Source organism: Atractosteus spatula, chromosome 2 (genome assembly GCF_055471065.1).
Source record: "Atractosteus spatula isolate fAtrSpa1 chromosome 2, fAtrSpa1.hap1, whole genome shotgun sequence".
Taxonomy (NCBI): domain Eukaryota; kingdom Metazoa; phylum Chordata; class Actinopteri; order Semionotiformes; family Lepisosteidae; genus Atractosteus; species Atractosteus spatula.
The window spans coordinates 19,211,663-19,233,300 of record NC_142707.1 but is presented as its reverse complement, the minus strand read 5'-3'; the positions used below and the strand labels follow the sequence as shown (position 1 = coordinate 19,233,300).

The 21,638-nt window shown below is 38.1% G+C and overlaps 1 protein-coding gene across 1 annotated transcript; it reads right to left on the bottom strand.

Annotated features, from left to right (window-relative positions):
* Positions 1-40: 40 nt before the first annotated feature.
* Positions 41-20,692, bottom strand: mcm3 (minichromosome maintenance complex component 3). The gene is made up of 17 exons (XM_088909088.1): positions 20,515-20,692; positions 18,351-18,463; positions 16,173-16,381; positions 14,418-14,548; positions 14,079-14,317; positions 12,899-13,007; positions 11,723-11,876; positions 11,311-11,442; positions 9,448-9,656; positions 8,249-8,423; positions 7,161-7,287; positions 6,216-6,366; positions 5,760-5,900; positions 3,789-3,895; positions 3,175-3,266; positions 2,723-2,804; positions 41-1,363 (listed from the first exon to the last, which is right to left on the bottom strand). Exons 1-17 carry the CDS (start codon positions 20,587-20,589, stop codon positions 1,165-1,167), a joined length of 2,445 nt encoding a protein of 814 aa, XP_088765214.1. The 5' UTR covers positions 20,590-20,692; the 3' UTR covers positions 41-1,164.
* Between the last annotated feature and the right edge of the window lie 946 nt (positions 20,693-21,638).

Sequence of the window (21,638 nt, the reverse complement as noted above, 5' to 3'; positions counted from 1 at the left end):
TTGGTGAAAAGGGAAATAAAATATAAAATGGCAAAAAGCATGATTTTCCAAGTAAACAATTTTAATCACAAATTGCCCAACAAGAAAAAAAATGTAAGGATCTTTTAACACTGCTAAGACTTTAAAAGGCTTAAAAACAAAAAAGCTAAATATTTACAAGTACAATTCTCATCCACAGCCAACAAGAGTAACTTAAACATGTTTTACCGTTAAGTCCATATACTTTAATGGCAAAATAATAGCATATGTAAGTACTGAGAAGAAAAGCATTTACCAAATATCTTTAAATCAATGCTTCAGTATTCCTAAACAAAAAGAGCTAATAGTTATGGCAATGAGAAACTTTGACAGAATAATTCACTTTTCTGTATGTTACTTTGCGTGACTGCTTCAGAAATTAACACTGTGCACAAAGGTGAAAGGAAGCAGGATTTCCAGAATGTTTTATACCAAATGTGGCAAAACGGGAACATGTTTGTAGACTTCACAAGGGAGAAACAAGTAATGCATATTTGAAATAACTTTTTTTTTCAGAAAACGCTGTATGCTGAAAAACATGAATACCTTAAAATAATTTCAGTTCCACTCTATAGAATACAAGACATGAAGGCACATGTATGTTCTGTGAACAGGGCAGGCAGACAGTCCATTGAATTGTGTGTTTTCACTAGGATCAAGTGTGTTCATGGAGAGCTGTGGCACATTTTCACAAGTACAATCAATTGAAAACTTCACCTCATCATTCTCTTGCTCCATGTCCTGCATGGACAGTGTGAATGAACACATTGTCACTTTAAAAAAAGTTGACAATACATTCAGACAAAATAATGAACATAAAAGCTCCGAGGCTGGTCAATGCTTTGCAAAAGATGGATAGCAATTAAAACAGGCATGACACAAAATAAGGTACCACACTGTGGCTGTGGATTCCTAATGAGTAAATGTTCCCTCAAATTTCAACACTTTTTCAGGTAAGCTGAAATTTGGAAACAATAAAACTGAACAAAAAAAATTCCAAGAACAGGAAGACTATGCATATGTGTTCTTTCCTTAAGGAATTAAAATATTCATCCTGAAATTTTACAGGGGTGCAGATTTCAAAACACAAAGTCCTAACAGAGGATGAATTTAAATGCAATTGCCGTCCCGTTGGTTCCAGCTTTCTCAGATAAGGAAGATGATCTGGTCAGACACCATGACCTGGTTGTCGTCCTGCATGCGGTCGAGAGCAGCGCCCACCTCATCCTGCAAGAAGGGGGAATCGTTGTTCTTGTTGATGGCTTCCATCAAGCTGTGCATGCTGATAGACTGGGCGTGTGCAGACTTAAAGGCATCCAGCAGAGCTGCCTTAAACTGCTTCAACCTGACAAAACGGAAGACCCAGTATTCAAACTGTTCACACACTGTTCCAATGCACACTCACTCTTTTAATTTGCAAATTCAGAAATTCCTTTAAAATGTAAAGCATAAAACATTAAATACACCCCATGTTTGCACAGAATTTTCAAAGGTTTCTGCTTCTTTGAAAATGTTCTGAAATCTGTAGAAACTGAGACACATGGGTATATCTGGTCTTTGTTTTCAACCACTTCTAACAATACGTGTAATGCTGCTTCCAGTTATACTATGAATATCTAATTGGGTGGTACTATTTGCATGATGAAAAGGCCCCACAAATCAGTTAGTTATTGCTAACATCGGGTCAAGGTATGTTCTAGTTGTAGCGTGTATTAGTACATGTAGTATGGTAGGATGCCTAGTGGTGTATGCAATGACCACAGGACACTAGACCACTAGAGGCCACCAAAACAGCCTATCACTTATAAATTTCTCATCTAAATATAACATAATTATTTTATGAAACAAAAGCCATGGCTATAAAATAAAATAATTTAGTTTCATTTGTATCCACGTTGTTCACTTCCACTTTAAAACAATTACTTTAGCACCAGGGATGAGAATGGTCTGACCACTTTGGTACAAAACATCAGCAAACAATTAAAATATATATTCTGGTGGTACAGTTCAATGGAAAGGGATAGCCTATCTTAAAAGCACAAAATAACTCACTGATGAAAGGAGGTCCTTTGACCCACTCAGCTCATTTGGTTGGTATTTTTTTAAAGATTACAGATTATCTGTTTCAACAACATTGTCAGGTAGCTTATTCTATACACACACACCTTTGTGTAACAAAAACTGTCTCCTTGTCTGTTTTAAATTCACTTCCCTGTGGTTCCTACTTGTGTCTTCTCTGTCAATGCTTCTGACCATTTTAGAATACCTGAATATGGTTCCCTTGCAGTTGTCTGTGTTCAAAACTAAATTATTTCTCTTAGCTTGTCAGTATGGGGTATGCATTTGAACCTTAGATAGTATAAGGTCACCCTTATCTGAAATGATGACACAAAAATATTTTTTGTAATGTAGTAACTAAAATTATACACTATTTTCTACATGACATCTCACTGATGTATTGTACAATCTTAACATAGGTTCATTTTATTTAAATTATACTTTTAATTATACATTTAAGAATGTATCAATTAAATGTCTTTATATTGAAAAACAATTTTCTTAGTATATTTTTAAGAAGAATAACCAGAAAATGCCCATAGACAATTGAGCCTATTCTACTTAGTTAAAAGAATTTTAAAATATAATTTCTTCAGAAAATCCCAACAAAATCACTTCTAAAAAAAAACATAAAAACAACACTCACCTATCAGCAGGCAGCTGGGTCTTGCCTGCTCCTTCTGCAGTTTCCATTGGCTCATCCCGGTCTTTTGTTGTGTGGGCCTGAACTAAAAGATTAAACCAATGTAGTGAGTACACAAGGTATATCTCAAAGGAATTTCATTTATCAGCTTCCCATAACACTACTCTTGTGGTTCATTCTATGGCAAGTATCTAGACTCTCAAATATTCAATAATAAAGATTTATTTGACTAAGTAAAGTGACCCATTTTATGCAATCTTTTTATGTACCACCATGTTATTTCATGTGTCAAAATATCACATGGATCTTTATAAAGAATGTGTTTTGCCAATAAGTGTAACACGGTGTAGATTAGTCACAGCTGAATACGCAAATCTTACATATTTTACATAATATTTCACTTTGCTGTGCTAAAAGGGATGGCATTAGGTCCATTGCAAAGAAGGGGTTCTTACCTTCAGGAGTTTCCTGTTCACCATTGAAGTCATAGGGGTCGTACGGCTCACTACCCTGAGTGGAAGGTTGGTGTCTAGCTGCTCTACGGCTTCTATAGCAGGATAAAGCATGAAAGGATAAATCATACTATGTTTCTCCAAAATAACCGTGATGTTGACAACACCATCTCTGCAGGCTAACATCTTAAGCACACCAAATAAAGCACACCGAGGAAAACTAAAAAATAGGCTGCTGTCAAACTTCCATTCTTAGGATGTATTTTCTCCATATTAACTTTTAATAAGACTGGCACAGCTTTGCAAATTATATATTTTAGAAATGTGAGAGTCTTTTCTCTGTAAAAGCTGTAAAATAGCTCTCTGCAGGAAAGCAGCTTTTATTTGAGCAGATCTATGCAGTCAAGAGAGAAGTAAGCCAAATAACACATTAAGCTCATTGAAATTCAAGTGGGTTCATGATAAATAAGACAGATGTTTTAAACTTCTGGCACAAACTAGCAAGCAATTCTTATAAATTCAATCCCCTGAGGTTCTTCAACAAACAGTTAACATTCTTGGATCAATAAGACAACATGGCTTATAGTGACAGAGGAGGAAAAGTCTGGGTCTCTGACCTTTTCCTCTTGTGTTGTGGAGAGGCCTGTCCATTCTCATCCTCCTCATCCTCACTTTCACTGTCTTCGTCATCCTGTCTGGAGCGCTTCTTCTCTTTCTCCAGGACCTAGGGAAAAAACATCAGGACCGGCAGTTAGGTTACTGACATAGAAAGATTTGTAAAATTCATTATTAAGGAATCCATGAAATGCAAGTTTGTATGTACTGTATCTACCGACACCAAACTGCTGCAATGTAGATGTTTATTGTATGTACATCACACTATAATCAGTTAAAAAGAAAACAAACTGTACCGACTATAAAAGATTCTGAATTCAGGATACAGAAACTGATTTGAGCATCTTATTTGGGTTTCTGGCAATTATACTGTATTATTAAGATCATAAGATGAGTGATTAAAACTAGAAATATATTTTACATTTTACAACTTTGGAAGCACCCTATAAAAACTGCACCTGCACGACCTGGCATATTTACAGATCTACTAAGATAACATTGATTTAATTAATGAGGCTGAAGTAATCTGTCCTTTTCTCAAGGCACTTATTAAAGCAAGTGTTAAATTGGTCAAAAGGGATCCAAGGTACTTGACTGACAGCAACTGATTTTATATTTCAACGCTGCTTTAAAACCCGGGCAAAGTAAAACACATCCAACCAGCAGTTACCTACTGGACCCCATATCCAGAGACATGGATCTGGAATAAACCTGCTTGCTCCTGTGTTTCTATTACCTCCCCACAAAAAGAAACAACATGGAACTATTTCACAAATCATTACAGCATTTCTCACTGTGGAGAATCATACTATCCATGAAGGATCATTCCAACCATATCATAAGAATGTGTTAATTAATATGCTGGAATTATAGGAACAAGTTAGTAACATCACTGATTAAAACAAAATCCTAAACCTAAAGAAATGTTTTCAGGTAAGGACAGAAATGTTGCACATTTCCAGTTAATCAAATAAAAGTTAAGCAAGCCAGGACTCAGATGGAACTATATCTATCGTCTTTCAAGAATTAAAAGGTTGATATATTTCAAAGTATATGAAAGCTTGCAATCTATTTTACTGTTTCACAAAGAAATGCAACATTCAGTTCCAACGTTAACAGAAAATAAATGCTGACAGTGTAGGACTGAAATGGTCCCACTTTTACATTTTAAAAAGCTAGTGGTACCCTGTGATACCACTATCACAGGGTATGGACCCTGTGATAGCACAACCCCAGTAGGGACCACATTTCCCAGAATCTTCTGGGGGAATGAGCTGCTACTGTCACCTGACCAGCTGCAGCAAGCCAATTGCTCAGGTGACTTAAAAAGCAGGAAGGAGAAGCTTAGTGGAGAGGGTGCATGGATGCAGAGGCCTGATGTTGGAGGGAGATATAATACAGAACCTCCGTAAATACCACTCACCAGAGGAAGGACTGTCTAGTAACTGAAGATAAAGGAATCTGTGAGTTTTGAACTTTTGGAAGTTGTGTTTAAAGTCTGGGTAAAACTTTATTGCACATCTGGTGCTGGTAATCAGAGTAGCTGCTCTGTTGTGTTACTGACTTCAAGAAGAAGTTTAATTAGAGTTTAATCAAGGAGGAGAACAGACTTCTGTTTTGATTTTCTTTTGGTGTGGAGAGTTCCCTGCACTGTAAGTAAAGGCACTAGGGTGTTTTTCAAACCTTAAAGCTGGGTATTTGGTTTGTCTGTTGGCCTGGACCTGCCTATCTTTAAAAACTACATGTACATGTTACTACATGGTTCCTCACAACACATATACAAGGACTTACCTCACTCATGTTTTATGTTTTGTGTCATGGTCATGATTTCCAACATACTGTTAGCTCCTGATATGTAATAGTAGGGGAACTGGGCTTCCCTTAAAACAGTCACATTCCTTCAAACTGCAATAACTTCCACTGATACTGGCTGTCCTGTCTCCAACACAAAGAGCCCTTCATTATCAGCTCACCTTTTTGAAGTAGGCAAACTGCACCAACTCCACTGCAACTTCTGCATCCTCCAGCTCGACAGCCTTGCTCATCCGCGCCTTGGCGTGTGCTGTTGACAGCCGGATTAGAGTCTCCAAGGTTCTGGCTGTCACAGGAGAGGTCTGGCAAAGAATAAAGCAACAAATCATGCCTTGTGTCTAGCTACAGGAGACTTCCTAGTGAGAATAAAGGGCAGCTTGCTTCTGTACACGAAAACACAAAGCACCCAACTATACAAACTCTAACTTTGGAAAGGGGGTTATTTTTTAGACACCACAAAAAAATCAACTCATCCATCACAGGTTAACAATCAGACGTCTCTAATGGTGGATATAAAAACAAACATCCCTGTGTATTGTTTAGTAACCGACTACAGTAGTAACAGACTACTAAAGTTTGAATCTAGTGAAACAGCAGCAAAACATTTCCATACTTACTCGTGCAATATCAGAGCTCAGCTGGTCCTGGCTGCGCAGGCGAGAGTATTCCTCTGCAATGTGATCGGCTGCTTCCTGGGTGAGCACAGGTGTGATTACTTTGGCTACATGGATGTACTTCTTCATAAACTCCATGCTCACTATCTTCTCTCTGAAGCAAAAATGACCACAGTGAGCACAGCACAACCTCAGGTACAAGGGCCTTAATTGCATCACAATTTTTTCTCCCAACACAAAACAACAGAAGGCTCCATTAGTTAACTGTTAATTGTTCAGTTAGGTCCTCTACACATACAAATGCATACATTAGCTTAAAATTAAATGGTTATAATTTTAGTACAAGATCACCATACAATCTTGTTTCAGTATAAATAAAGAAATGGAGTGAGTAGAGTAGAACAGTGCCAAACATTTGAGACTTTTGCACAATAGCATATGAGAATGCATTTTTAAAAGATGCCAGTTAAAATTATTAGGAATTCCTGCATGCGCATCACAAAATATTTAGGATTTCAAGGTATACAAGAAGCTTATGTTATAAAAGATTAATAAATTCAAGTGCTCAGTCTTGCATCCATTGCTTGGAGGATGTACAAAACGCAAACCATACATTACGGTGTATGCTGTGATATGACTAACAATAAGTACACTATTATAAACAATAGTATACTTTAGAGAAACAACACCAATATTTCCTCTTTAAAAATATCTTTAATTTGCTAGCATGATTCAGAAGTAAGACAGCAGATTGTTGGTCTTCCAAACTGAAGCGAAATGTTATTTTGAGGATTGTAAGGGTGATAAGGTAGGTTTTATTATGCTGGTTCAGTATGGACCCAAGAAGTCAGCTTGATATTAGCAGGCAGCTTGCCTGCATTTGGAATGTTCTGTAATGTCCTGTAATGTTCAACCTGAGAATGGCCCCTCCACCTCTTCAGAAGATACCTGCGGCGTTTGGTTCCATGAAGGAGACTGTTGTGTTTCTCATACACCTGGAGCCCCTCATCCTCTTCCTGGGTCATGTTGGGGTCATCTGTAGCCAAGACATCAACAGAACTTCCCAGGGTCAGTGCTGAAAGAGAAACAGGAGACAGTCAGAGACTATACATCATTTAAATCAAGGGGACAGGTTCAAAACATAATTGTGCTTCTGTTAATTGCTGATAATTTCAAAATTAGTACGTTTATAACACTGACTTCTAAGAATGATTATAGAATGTGGAAGAGGCATACTGCAAACAGATCTGAAATACTGGAACACCTCTACGGTGCTACACTGGTGAATAGTAAGACAACACTGTCCAACATTCTCATACTCAAGTAACACCAAATTGAAACTAGCATTGTTAGCCACTCTTCACAAAGTTACCCATTATTCCATAGCTTGTTTTTTAGTTGTATCTGAACATGTACTACTATAAGAGACTGTTGTCTTACACAGCAACTGTGGTGTTTCAGAATGTTCTTGATAGGAAGAAAATGTCTTGTACTTCTTAACCTTTAAAAACATTGAATGAGTGCACACAGACCTGGATATATTGTGTTCTGCTGCACACTTTCAATTTTATATCATTACAAAAATGTTTGTTCTTGCCAGCTTGATACAACTTTATCAAATTAAACCTTAATAAATTGTCATAAATGCATGGGACCTCTTCAAGAGGTTTTCAGTTAAGGCTTACTTAAAATTTCATTCATTATTTACAATGATCAGGGGATTAGGGACCACCTACACCCTCCAAATGCTCTGGAGTTTCTGTCTTATGTATTTGCTGCCACTCTTCAGAATACATTTTTATCTTGATGTTGTAAAGAAAAGAAATGTAAAAATAACTTCCATTTTCTCAGTTTTTCCAGAGATAAATCACAAATGCAAGCGGCTAGTTAATGGTTTCTTAAACAGAACCGATTCATAGGCATGACATAGGTTTTATAACCATGAAATTACGTAAATTAACTCCCAAAGAGCCAGTGTTTGGGGAAAACAGGTGAAAACTTTAAAGAACAAGCAATGGAGAAATGCGTTTCTTTACCAACTCCGTCCTGCTCCCCTGGGTTGCGGTAGCGGTGCATGCGAATAACATGGTCTGAGACCTCCCTGTCCTGCTCAGGGTCCATCTGGTCCAGCATGATGAAGAGCAGGTCAAAACGGGACAGGAGCGAGTCCTGCAGTCCAATGTTCTCCATCGGGGTCTTGTATTGGTCATACTGGAACACAGCCAATGAGAAGAACAGTTAACACACTCCAGATGCAGAATAAAGTACGGTGAAATACTTTGTATGAATGTATGCCCACCTCTGGAACTGGCTTGCTCATCTTTATTAATGAAGTAACTAAAAATGGCAGCAGCATAAATTCTGAAGCTTACATAAAATGTGTCTGCTTATGTGGACAAAGATACTTTCAAACATTTTGGGCAGTGCTTTATCACATGGCATGACAATGACCCAAAACACATAGTCAGTGCAACCAAAGAACTAGAGGGAAAAAAGATAAACCTTTATACATTATAGATATTACAGGATTGCAGAAGACACAAGAGTCCAAACCACCAAGCAACAGGCACAAGACAGGAAACACACTGCACAGACATAGACACTAATACACACTCACACAGGGGCCAATTTTTCTATGTTTTAGGACTGAGGGAGGAAAACAGAGCATCTGGATGAATCACATATATGGAGAAAACATACAACCTCCACACAGATACCACCCTAGGAATTGAACCCAGGTATCCGGTACTGCAAGGCACCAATGCTAACCACTATGCCACCAAACCACCCCTCCATCATAACAAGAACTTTGTAATCTCATTTTGTTTGTGTTTTTTAACCAGAAAAATAGCAAAATGGCTTCAGAAAAACATCTTATGCAGTCCAATTATTTTATGCTTGGTTAATAAGTCAGGCCTAATTTATTCTAATTTAATTTTAGGCGTACGCCAAAATGTAATATTACTTAAAGTGACATTTTTTAATGAATCCCATTTACTACAAGTTTAAAGGAGATCAAGAGGAAAGAAAAAAAAATCAAAAGCTATTTTAAAATTACAAGTGACTTCGAAGTAACCAATTACAGTATTTAGTGTCAATAATGAACCACTATTGACTCAATAAAAGTGAAAACAGTATTAAAAACACACAAATTAGGAATTAGAAACACAAAACATTTGTGGAAAAATGCACCTAAAAGACTGCACCACTGATAGAGGGCAATGGATATACTCACCCGCCCATAGACAGGATTGGCTGCAGCGAGGACACTGCAGCGGGCGTTGAGCCTGGCATGGATACCCGCCTTAGCAATGGTCACGCGACCCTGCTCCATCACTTCATGGATGGCGGTACGGTCCATGTCAGACATCTTGTCAAACTCGTCGATGCAGACCACGCCCCTGTCACCCAAGACCATGGCACCGGCCTCCAGTCGTCGCTCGCCTACAGGGAGAACCACGGTTTCCTACTGCCCAGGGGGTACTTAACAACAAACATGCCTGAAGCTCTAGCCCTTTCTCTGCCCCCTCACTAGCTCCAAAACAAACAAAAAGACCTCTGCGCTTCTTCTGTTTTTGTTACTAAAATGAACACAATTAACTAGGATGACAGGACCAGAAACAGTGCAAAAGTGTATCAGAAAGAATTAATCACTTCTTTGTTCAGACCTGTAAGTGCTCAACGACTACCTAACTACATAATGGATTCTTCGAAAAAGCCAAGTCCCCATCACAGAAACTGTCGTAGAAATATAAAATTATAATAAACTATTTAATCAAAGAATTTGACATTATAAAGTAAAATAGGGTTTTAAAAAATTAAAACAAAGTACAAAGCTCATAAAAGCTAGAAAAAACAGATGCCTATGATAAACAGAAGAACAACCTCTCTGAAAATATTAAAGGCAAGTTTTAAAAGCAACCAATGTGGCCAAGTTCCTGATTGGTTTTGGGATGTGTTCCAGAGCTTTGGGCCATAGCAACAAAAGGGTGTCATGCACAGACTGCAGACTAACAGTGGGGACACACAGGAAACCAGAATCTGCTGACCGAAGGTCACGAGTAGGGCAGTAAACACACATCAACTAGATACTGATGAGCCAGCAGAGCTTTAAACATAAACAGAAGGATTTTAAAGTAAATTTAACTTGCTGGGAACAGACTCAAGCAAGCATACATTTTACAACAACCAGTCCTTGAAAAAACAAATGCATGTAACTGTAAAAACATTTCATCGAGATGGTGGAACATTGTAGGGATGCAAGAAGTCACAGCGCAATTCAGTGAAGGCTTGAAATTCGTTTTAAATTTCTGATGAAAAGGGCCATTTCCACAGAACACAGGAAGAAGAAAGACATAAGGTGCTTCTCCTAAAGGGTCCTGAATTCCAGCAGTGTTAACAGAGGTTTTATAGTCTGTGTTTTAACACCCTAAGTTATTACCATGAAGGGGTTTTTATGAGTGACTATTACCAGCGTATTGGAATCATAGAAAATATTTCCACTTATGGCATAGCGGCTTTTCCTGATAATGTTATCTCCATCTTTCAGTTATTTCTGATATGTCACATACAGTGGGTGTCTGTTTAAAACACACTCAAGCTAAGTCAGGAGTAATGACTCCAGGCCAGATTTCTACAAACGTCATTGATATTTTAATTGATATAACATGGACAGATTTGGTTTTATTTTTTTCAAAATGGAAGTTTAAAAGATGTAGAACTTGGATAACTGATAACATTTCTTCATTTTAACACCGATTTATTATGCGTGTTACAATTTAGTGGTTATGTTTCAGTATGTTACATGTTACAAATATATAAATGCTTAGCCTTTGCACTATGTATGCTCAGCTCTTCTTCATCAATAGTTTTTAAATGTGCTACACATGAATGAAATAAAAATAAGCCACATGAAAATGTTTTCTGATTTTTTCCCCCATCTAAGTCGGTCCTTTAACGTGAATTTACACTGACAAGACGAGGGACGTGTGCCAACAATGTGCTTTGATGTGTTAATGCCTTTGTCGTGAGAAAATTTACAGACTAGTCACAACTGAGAAGCAGTGAACCTGTGAAAAGCAAAAAAGGGATGTCGTACCAGTCTCCTGGTCGGTGGTCACAGCTGCAGTCAGACCCACCCCAGAGGAGCCCCTGCCTGTGGTGGGGATGGCACGGGGGGCTGTGTGTAGCACGTAGCGCAGGAGCTGGGACTTCGCCACCGAGGGGTCTCCTGCAGAAGACAGTACAGTTAGGAACACGTCTCACCATCCTACAGTAAAAGGCAAGAAATGCAACTTACAAGGAAGTTACACTTAGTCTCCATTTCTCTCTAGGTATACAGAAGACATAAGCATGTCAGCATCATGGTTTTAATTTACTGGCAGTAATTTCTAAGGTGTGGTGCGCTGGTACTGACAATCAATTGGTAAATATACAGAATACTTATACACAAACCCTGCTGTCAGCAGCTTCAGTTTAGATAAAAATCTTTCATTCGACGAGGTCCGCACCTATAAGTAGCAAATTTATATCTCCACGGATTCTAGATCCATTCTCCAGAACCTTCTCCACACCACCCAGCAACATGCAGAGAATGGCCCTCTTGATATACTCATGACCATGGATGCTGGGAGCCAAGGAGCGGGCCAGCTGGTTGAACACATCCTTAGAGGGAGAGGAAGACAGCAGAGTTAGGAGAAGGCTGTACCCAAGCCAGCTCAGAAATCAATATTGCCTCCTTTTTTATATAAATTGGGAAAATACACACCTTTTACAAAGTAAATGAAAATTTTGAAAATTCCCTTCCAATCCTTAAATATAGAAAGAAAAAACAGCCATAATCACAAAATAATTCTATAAAAATTAGGAGAATTAGCATAAGGGCTTCTGCTAGCTGAACTACAAGAGGCCTTTTAAATTACCACAAAGGGCAACATCTAAAATTGTGTGGGCAACTGCATCGCAGACACAGACAACATTTAAACAGTGTCAGCTAACACAGTGACCCACACAATTTTATTAATTGAAAGACTAGACAGAAATTAAAATACCCCAGACGATTTAGAGTAAATTGCACTATTTTATTATATAAAACTAATTTTCACAATGCCCCAATTTTCAAAAAAAGGTCTCTTCAAACCCTTCACTAAGGGTGTAGGGGAATTTTCTGTTAAAAGCCTTTTCTTTATCACACTGAGCACCTGAAAACAAGTCTCTTCACACAGTTCCCTTGAAAGTGGGAAACCAGTTCCCTAGTCATGTCATGACAGTATGAGACTGTTGGTTGATTAAGCTCGTAGTTTTTTTCACACCTGGGGCTTTGTGAAACCAGCTAGGCCAGTGACCAGGCTGGTTTGCTTGGTTACTGTGACGGAGCACAGGAGCTGACAGAACTTGAACTTGATTGCCATATGTAACTGGTACAATGGAATTCTTACTTACAGAAAGTCTCGCGATTGTTAAAAAAATGTAAAACACAAAGTGCAGACAGTGCTTCAAGACAATATACAAACAGTAGACAATGTACAAGTAAACAATTTGAATGTAAACAATGACGGCAGATGTGCAATAAATAAAATTATAATGAGGTAGATGGTGTAGATGTGGTCCGTGGGGCATGGCCAAATGTGTTCGCCAATTGCACTGCTTGTGGGTAGAAGAGAGGAGAAGAGCACTGGGGATCTTACCTTGGAGCGAGAACTGCTGAACTTCTTGATTTTGGCCACATCATCAGCAGAAAACAAAGGTGACACTTCTTTGCTCATTTGTTTCACATGACAAGCAATCATGATGGTCCTGGACAAGGATGAAAAATGTTGCAAATATTAGCAGTGAATGCCTGTTAATGTAGTGGAAAATACACAATAGTATTGTATTAGTATAGTAGTATAGTTATTGTTAGACTGAAAAATATAATAGCAAAAACACCTTGGAATGATCATTTTGATTTTGTGTCTATCAATATTAACTGCTGTCACACAGAACACACAATTCAAAATTGTTAGATTATTATAAGTCTTTACATTTATATATTGCTTTCTGCCATGATGCACAACAACCTCTGATTCACCCTTCTAACATGCAAAAAGACCAACGATACAACAAAATATGGAGCCCTCAACAATAATTACACTGCTGAAAGTATTGTCTATATAAGCTATCAGTATTTTATTCATCTATCTATTCACCTAAATAAAAGCTAGCTACACAGTATTTAGCAATGAAGGATTCGAGAAATTGAGGATCAGTTTATAAATGTAGAATACTGCTACCCATTGATATATTGTTTTGACTTTTGACTGTTTTTACCATAATGATGTCCTTCTACACAATAATGGCACATTTTAGTGTGTAAAGGGACACTGCAATGGGCAAGATGTGTGAGCAAAGTGTCAGTACAAGTACCTCCATTTCTTAAATAGGAGGAAGGCTCTGCCACATACAGAAGGCCAATATTTAAGACTGAAAGTGTAGTTTTCTTATACAGTGACATTAATATACTTTGAACTGCAGTTTTAGTGGAATGTACTTCATGTCTGACAAATGGTTTTCACAAGACATTCCTTTCCTGAAGAACCCATTGATAACCCAAATTTTGAACGGTGATTAATATTTTCGGTGCTACAGAACACAAAACATTGGTGTTTTGTTTCAGCACTCTTTACATTAACACCGATCGCACTGATTTACGTGTGATTGTAAATCAGAGAACAAAGCAAAAATAAGTAACAAACGCAGCCGGAATAACATGGCTTGAATATCTTTTGTTTTCACATTAAGCAAGCTCTGATTTTCCCTTCCACATTAGGCTCATACTGTCTTAAACCATTCATGTACTTCCCACATTGTGTCCTTCTGCGTTCGTACCTGAAGGTGCCAGAGGTGTAGCCACCCTTCTTGCCTGGCAGGCAGCGGTACGTGCCTATGACCTGTACTCTGTCCCCAGGCTTGACTGTGTCCACCAGGTCATTGTCCAGCACAATATCCACCGAACGGGGGAGCTGGCCAGCAGGAGCCTTCTCGGGCATTTCCTGGATAGTGATGGTTTGGTGGTCCTTGTAGATAGAGAGGCCATACTCTGTCTCCAGAGGGTTGTTCTCCTCATCCTGTAGACACCAAACACACCTTGCGTTTAATCATAAAGCCCACAAACAAAGTCACGTCTTTAACTTTTGTCCTGTTTTGTGAAGAAAAAACAGTGGTAACCTTGGTGGGGTAGATGGCACTGGAGGGGAAAGCATCCAGGGAAGTCATGTCAGTATATTTTCGCTCCATGGTTTTCTTGGTGGCTGGGCAATAGTGGACACTACGGACAACCTTGGGACGCACCAGGGAGCCTGAGGAGAGGGCAGCACAAAATTATAGATGAACACTAACAAGGCTTTAGATCCTACAAACACTAGTAAGCTGCAAAAGTCTGTAAATTCTCTTTAAAGTCCTATATAGGTTTACCCAGTGAAATACACTGAAAGCCATTAAGAATACAATAGACTGCAATTGTTCAAATTCTCATTTGTTGTGTTTTAATGCCTGTCATGATATACTACAAATGTCTTGTTGTACTGGTCAACTATTTTTGCTCATTTATTTCCTTTTTTATGCAAAAATAATTATATGGTGAACTTCACAAAAACTGAAGATGTTGTTTTTAACTAACAATGCATACTGATAGATCTGTTTACAGTGTACAGTTTTCCTGGACTTGTTAGATCATTTTTCAATGGGAATTAAAAATTACTAAATGATAATCTTGGCTTCTTGTGCATTACTAAAGTTACGATAAAAGTAGAAAACACTAGTGTAGGCCTTGAGTAAATTGCTGAAGGTCATGACATTGACACAGGCAAGAGTTACAATGTCTGTAAGATGTGTCATATCTCTGCACAGGGTAAATATATATTTATTTTTTCATGAAGTGTTTCAGACCTGACATCTTTGCGTTCTGATTTACAGGCATTATAAACTGTTTAAAGTAACAACAAAAACTAAAGAACAGAATACTGGGAACATTTAGACTATTTAGAAACTCTGCAGTTTAGAACAAGGTACGTCCAAACACCAGACATTCCAAACTGTAACTGTGCAAATCTTTGATAAAACCAAAAGTTCAAATATAGAACCAAAATACTTTTGATGTCAATCAGCCAGCAAAGGACTGACACTAAGTGTACATCAGAAGTAACTGGGACATCCAATATTTGCAAATCCATATTTCAGAAAGTTGAGTTAGACTAGCAGCATCTGCAGTCAATGTTGAGTAACAACATTGTACAAGTAAACTTGGGTTATCAACACATCCTTTCCTATTGTACACTGACCTGACAAACTCTAGAATTCTATACTTTAAGTGGTCTAATCAAATTATACAAAATGTATGACAATGAGACACACACACTAGAACCTGAATTAAGATATTTAAAAGTAAAAAGTAAAGAGGGGGGTGACGTAAAGTGAGCAATTTGACATCTGCTTTAACTGACAAAATCCTACACAATAATCTACATAAACCCAATTAACATTTTTCCACAAATATTACTTACAGTGTCCTCCAGAATTATTGGCACCCTTGGTAAAGATGAGTAAAAAAGGCAATGAAAAAATGTCTTTGTTGTTTATCGGCTTGATCTTTCACTGAACATATGATAGAAATCTAACCTTTCAGTGAGGTAAAATTATTCAAATAAAAAAAAGCCTTGGAAACAATAAACATTTGTCTCAAAAACGTAGGTGTCACAATTATTGGAGGGCAAATACTGGAGGACACTGTACAAAGTCACAAAGCTAATACAGTCTAATATCTGGACCTCTAAAGGCCTATGTATTAATATGCCTTAAATAATGTCCCGTGAAATACTGAGCCCATGTGAGGCTTCTCCCTTAACATTTGCAGCTTGTTAAAATCAAAAAGGCTAAAGCGACATTATAGTCACACTTCCCCCCCAACAGTGTAATGGGACTCACACTTGGTGACGATGCCCTCCACACAGACCACGCTGCCCAGCAGGCGGGATGTGAGCGTACGAGGGGTGACGTGCTTGCTCCCGAAGCTGCCTTCTAGCCCCACAAAGAACTCCTCGTGCTGCTTGGCATATGTGGCATCCACAGAGGCCACCAGGTCCTTCAGGGCCCTCTGAAATGCCAGCAGCTCCTCAAAGGCATTGTTCAGTAGCCTGGAGTTGGGGATGAGGAGGACAAATCATCAAAGTCAATGAGCTTTACTGGCATGACCGATGAGTTGAAGTGTTGCCAAAGTAGAAACAAGTAACAGAACATTCACCGAGAAACATATTATTGGATATTGCTGGACATCACAATCTTATTGAACACTGTTCATCAGAGTTCGAAAGGAGATCACAGGCTGGGCTACAGCTCTAATTGGGTTTCCTCCCCTGGTAGGATTAAAAGCTGTTCTGATTCTGGCAGGTGGGGTAAATCTGGGATGAGGTTTGTCATCTGAGGGAAGAACATATGTCTAATCTCAGAGTATTTCTTGCAGTACAGCACCAAGTGCATCTCTTTTTCTGCTTCTCCCTGCTGGCAGTGGGAGTAAACCAACATCACTGACTTAAGGTTAATAGTTCTCCATTTCACTCAGGGAATACGACTGAGATAGATCCACCATTACACACCCTCCACTCCCTGATTATAAAAAATGGCCCAGCATAGTCCAATGCAAAACTGTAGTTAATTCAACAATTAATTGTGCAGGACAGGTGTGAGACACACTGAAATAATATACTGTATGTTCAAAAATATGTTTTCAGGAAAAATAAATTTGCACTGGAAATCAAACTGGAGTTTTCCAGTTTGACTAATTGAAAAGTTTTGTTTTAACAAGATTTGTTACCTTCACTGGTGAAATGCCTGTTTCAGAGGACATTGTTGTGTATCTTAATAAAGAGTCATTCTTATATTCTTTTGACTGTTTTATTAACTACACAAATCACACCCATACACCATATATTCCCACCTTCTACTCTCTCGTTCTGTTGTCTCGCGATGTCTACTCACTATACTACAGACATGAAGGGAATACTTTTCTCTACACTTAAACATGGACTGATCAGTGTGAACAAAGCCCTAAGGTGACTTGGATGCTGTCCTTCAAGAAAGAAAAATCAGAATACATCAGAGTAGGGCTGGGCGATATGACCTCAAATCAATATCACAATAATGTCACACATTTACCTCGATAATGATAAATTAACGATAATTGTTTTGAAACCATTGAAATTGATTACGTGATATGCTGAAAGATCATGTTTTAAACATGCGAAACTATTAAAGCTTTGTAAATGTCAGGCACCGCAATTTGAGAAAAATATATGTTCCACTGTAGCTATGGGGACCATGTCCTTCGCTATGTAGTATGTAATGGTGTTAGTTATTTCGTCCATCTGCGTGAATCTTTTGTGTATTGAGTGGCATTAGTAAATGCTTGTGTTAGAGACAGCTGTTTGGGGGAATCACTTCGGCCATGAGTGTGCTTGTCAGTCTCTCTCTTTTTTTGGCCATGCACTCTTCATATTCCATGACATGGTTGTGTTTCAAGTGATGAAACAAGTTGCTCAAGTTACATTTGAGCGCAGAAACGGTTTTCAGAGTTTACATCTGACTTCTCTTTGTTCAGTATCTTGTTTGCTGAAGCCAAAATATGACCAAATGTTCGACACTGCATCTTTTTTAGATACTTGAGTCATCCCTGCCTGACTGGGGTTCAGCATGAGAGCTCATGTTGTCTCATGCCCAGCACACTTCGTTGTGTTTTGAATGAAGACAAGGCAGACAAGGCAGAAGCATGTGACTGGATATAACGACTGAGTGTTGTAGACTTTTTAAGGGTACCGCTTATGAAAGCGCACAGTGGGGAAAACGTTTACCAAACATACAGACATAAGCAAAATTAGGTCAGTGAGACATTCTTAACATCACTATTGATAAGTTTTCGACATATCGCCAAGCCCTACATCAGAGTATAGTCTCCATTTTTAAAAGCAAGCCTAAAGTTTATTTAGAACCTTGCTGATGCTGACAAGGCAGGTTTTAGAGACTGTTCCTGGAACATTTGACACCCCAAGTCAAATGCAGACAGTCTTTCTCGGTCTGCCCAGATATCAGCTCATCAGGGGGCTGGCTCACCGCGCTGCCCGGGTCTCGTTTCTCCGTCGCAGGTCATTGATGTTCACAATCAGCCGGAACTTGTTCTCACTGATCATGTCCCGCACTTTGCTTTGGTAGATCCCCTGATCTTGCTGCAGAGAGAAGAGGAAGACTGGTAAACCTCGATGTGCTGACGGGAAATATTCGAGAAGGAAAAAAGGCACCCAAGACATTTTGCCATTTACTGAGGCCTCTACGTGACGGGCCTCAACAGCAATCTTTTCAAGCTACCGCGAGTAAGAACTGCATGAGTATCTTTTCAATTGGTCTCTAATACACTTTAAACCCCCCAAAACATCTGAAATTAATAAAGAAACCTATTTATAGAACCATCTTTTATGAAGCAGAACAACATAAATCTCCATCTTTCCAAAGCTGAATATGGAGAAAACCTTCCTCCTGGCAATGCAGATCACCCCTAGGAGGAAAGGGGGACATTAATAAATGACATTATAAAGGGATTAAATGATTACAGACATTACAAATGACCAACAAAAATAAATTCTAATCAAATGGGAAGCAAGGGAACTTAGTTAACTCTGAGGACTTTTTTGTTCAGTTTTCTTTGTTCTAGTTAGAAACACAAAAGCAGAATTTTGATGTTGTTTCTAAATCACTGAAATCAGACGAAACAGAGCAGGTACTGGTGGGGTTGAAGAACCACAAAGGAAAATAAGTGTGAAACATCTTATTTGAAAACTATTATTTATATGACCAGTTAAGACAACATACTAAAACCAAGATGAGCGGCCAAAGTTTTTCAACACAGGTTATTAAACGTTGTCTATAAAATCCGCAGGACTGGTGTTAGTGTATCAAGAACCTGGCCACTCTCTATATTGAACTAACTGGAAATTTCACTACAGTGAGAGTCAGGATCAGGAAGGAAAGGTTGGAATAGGTTTGGAATGTAAATCATATGCACGTTACAACTTGTAAGTCGATGATACCCCTTAAAAGTTCAGTGCATTAATGAGCACAGAAACGAAGAGAGGTGATTTTTTAAAGATATCACTAGAGTGCACTTAAATGTCTTTGGACTTTCAATCGAACGTTGTGCTGAGACCACACTTTAAAAAGACTTCGCTAAACAAAAGTGGAAGCCTGCCTCATTGACTGTATAAAAACAGCAGGGGAAAGCACGTGGTAAACATTAAGGGTAGCAGAGCGTAATATCACACTTTGTGAAAATGTGTAAAAACCTATCGGCTATAATCATTTATGAGAGGAAAATTAAACTCATCTAATTTTCATTCATGGTGTAAAAAACGTGCGCCTTACTCAACGCTATTTTTACCCATTTCAGTATAATATAAGTTTTAAACACGTCTGTTCTGTGGGCCTGGTGTTGAACTGTTCGCTTTATTATCCGTGTAGCTAAAATACGGTTACGTGATTTTTAACCCATGTTTCTCCTTGTCTTCACATTTCGAAGCACAAAAAGGATTTGTATTCTCAAAATAAAAATATATATATATATATTTTACCAACTGCGTGACTGAAACCGTAAAACGGCAGAATTAAAGAGCTGTCCGAGGTTAAAACGTTCTGCAGTTTTTATAGAATGTATTCATAGATCGCTTCGTAAAATAAATTTAACATTTATTTAAAACAGATTATTTTAAAACTAAAAGCTTGTATACTAAACCACATGAACAAACTATACCGAAGGTGATTTTAACTAATATTATACGCAGGTCCTTTGTCTTCTGTTCCAAATGTAACAACTCGAGAGAGTCGTATTAATGTCCTTTTAATACGACTTTAATACACCTTTTAAGATGTGCAAGTGTTTAAAATCCTATCATTTTATCGATACTTTTAGATAAACAATGTATGGTATTATACAGATTCGGAACAGTACGATATAGTTAATACTCAATAGTTTAATCAGGTTTTATAGCCACTAAAATGATCATATAGTCCCCATGTTTGCAAATACTTTTCAGTAATAACCAGCGAAGCAGCTTCTTTAGTAATTTGCAATAGTACTTCACCCAGATAAGATTAAGGAATATACCTCTATATAAAAACAGTGCAATCAGCGCACCTCTACCCTAAAACTCACAAAGCAATCTATAAAGATGCCCAAATTGTTCCATTTGTAAGAGGGTTGAATTGTGCTCAATTAAATCCTACTCACATCATCATCCAGAAAATCCAAATAATCGCGCTGGGCCTCCCTCATCTCTCTATCATCCACGACTTCGGCAGCCATTGTGTGAAATTATATTTCAAATTAAGTGTTAAACTGATTCAATTAGGTTTTAAAATAACCCAAATGGCGTCTATCTCCTCCTAGTCTTTGAGAAACTGCAGTATTTTCCCGCCAAGGATGATTACGTCACACACAATTTCCCACAGATGATTGGTACAAAGAGTGCTGCTTTATTTACATATTCCCCGCGCTGGCAGGGATTGTCCTATCAGCAACTGCAACACATGGTAATGTAGTATATTCCTTTGGCCAGCCAATGCCTGGGCAATGAAATTCAGTGCATTCAATTCAGTACTCTCCTTTCTAACCCAAGCGCGCGAAATGTAAAGGAAAGAGGAAGTCTAGCAGGAAGCGGAGTTAATGGAACTAGATTCTCGGCCATAGTAGTAGTGGCAAAGCTCAGAGGAAAGAAACTCCTTCCTGTTCCAAAACTCTGAAGTTAAGATCAGAGACATGCAAGTAAAAGAACTGAATTTTCCTATTGGGTCAAGATTTCTTTGGTGTTATCTTAATGCTTGATATCTTAATACTGTATTTTTACTATTTTGCTAAAAAGTGTTTAAGGCATACAGTATGTGCAAACTAAGATGTTTACCCAGGAAACAGGATTTGGAAGGCTACATTGTTTTCACTAATTTAATAATTGGGAAGAAATTGGTAAGGTCAGTAACGTACTGTTAAATTTTAACCACCGCAAACCGCAATTGGTGCTTAGCAATTGCACAATTCATAAATAAAATCTATATTATTGGATACTTAAGTCAAAAGTGATACCACAGTATTTGAAGTGGTTATAGTTATAATAAATCAACAAAGTTAGACGCGTTTGTGGAGTTAATAAGAAGAGACATTACAAGTTTTCTGTAAAACGTTTCGTTGCATTCAGTTTTAATGTTGTCGAAACGGTTTGACAAAGCAGGCAGAGTTCTATTCGTGTCAGGTTTCATGAAAACATAAACTGGCCAAAAATTGATAAATATTTACATTTAACAAACATTTATTAAAAACATTTATTGAGCATGTTGGTGTCAGTGTTTTCCTTTATTAAC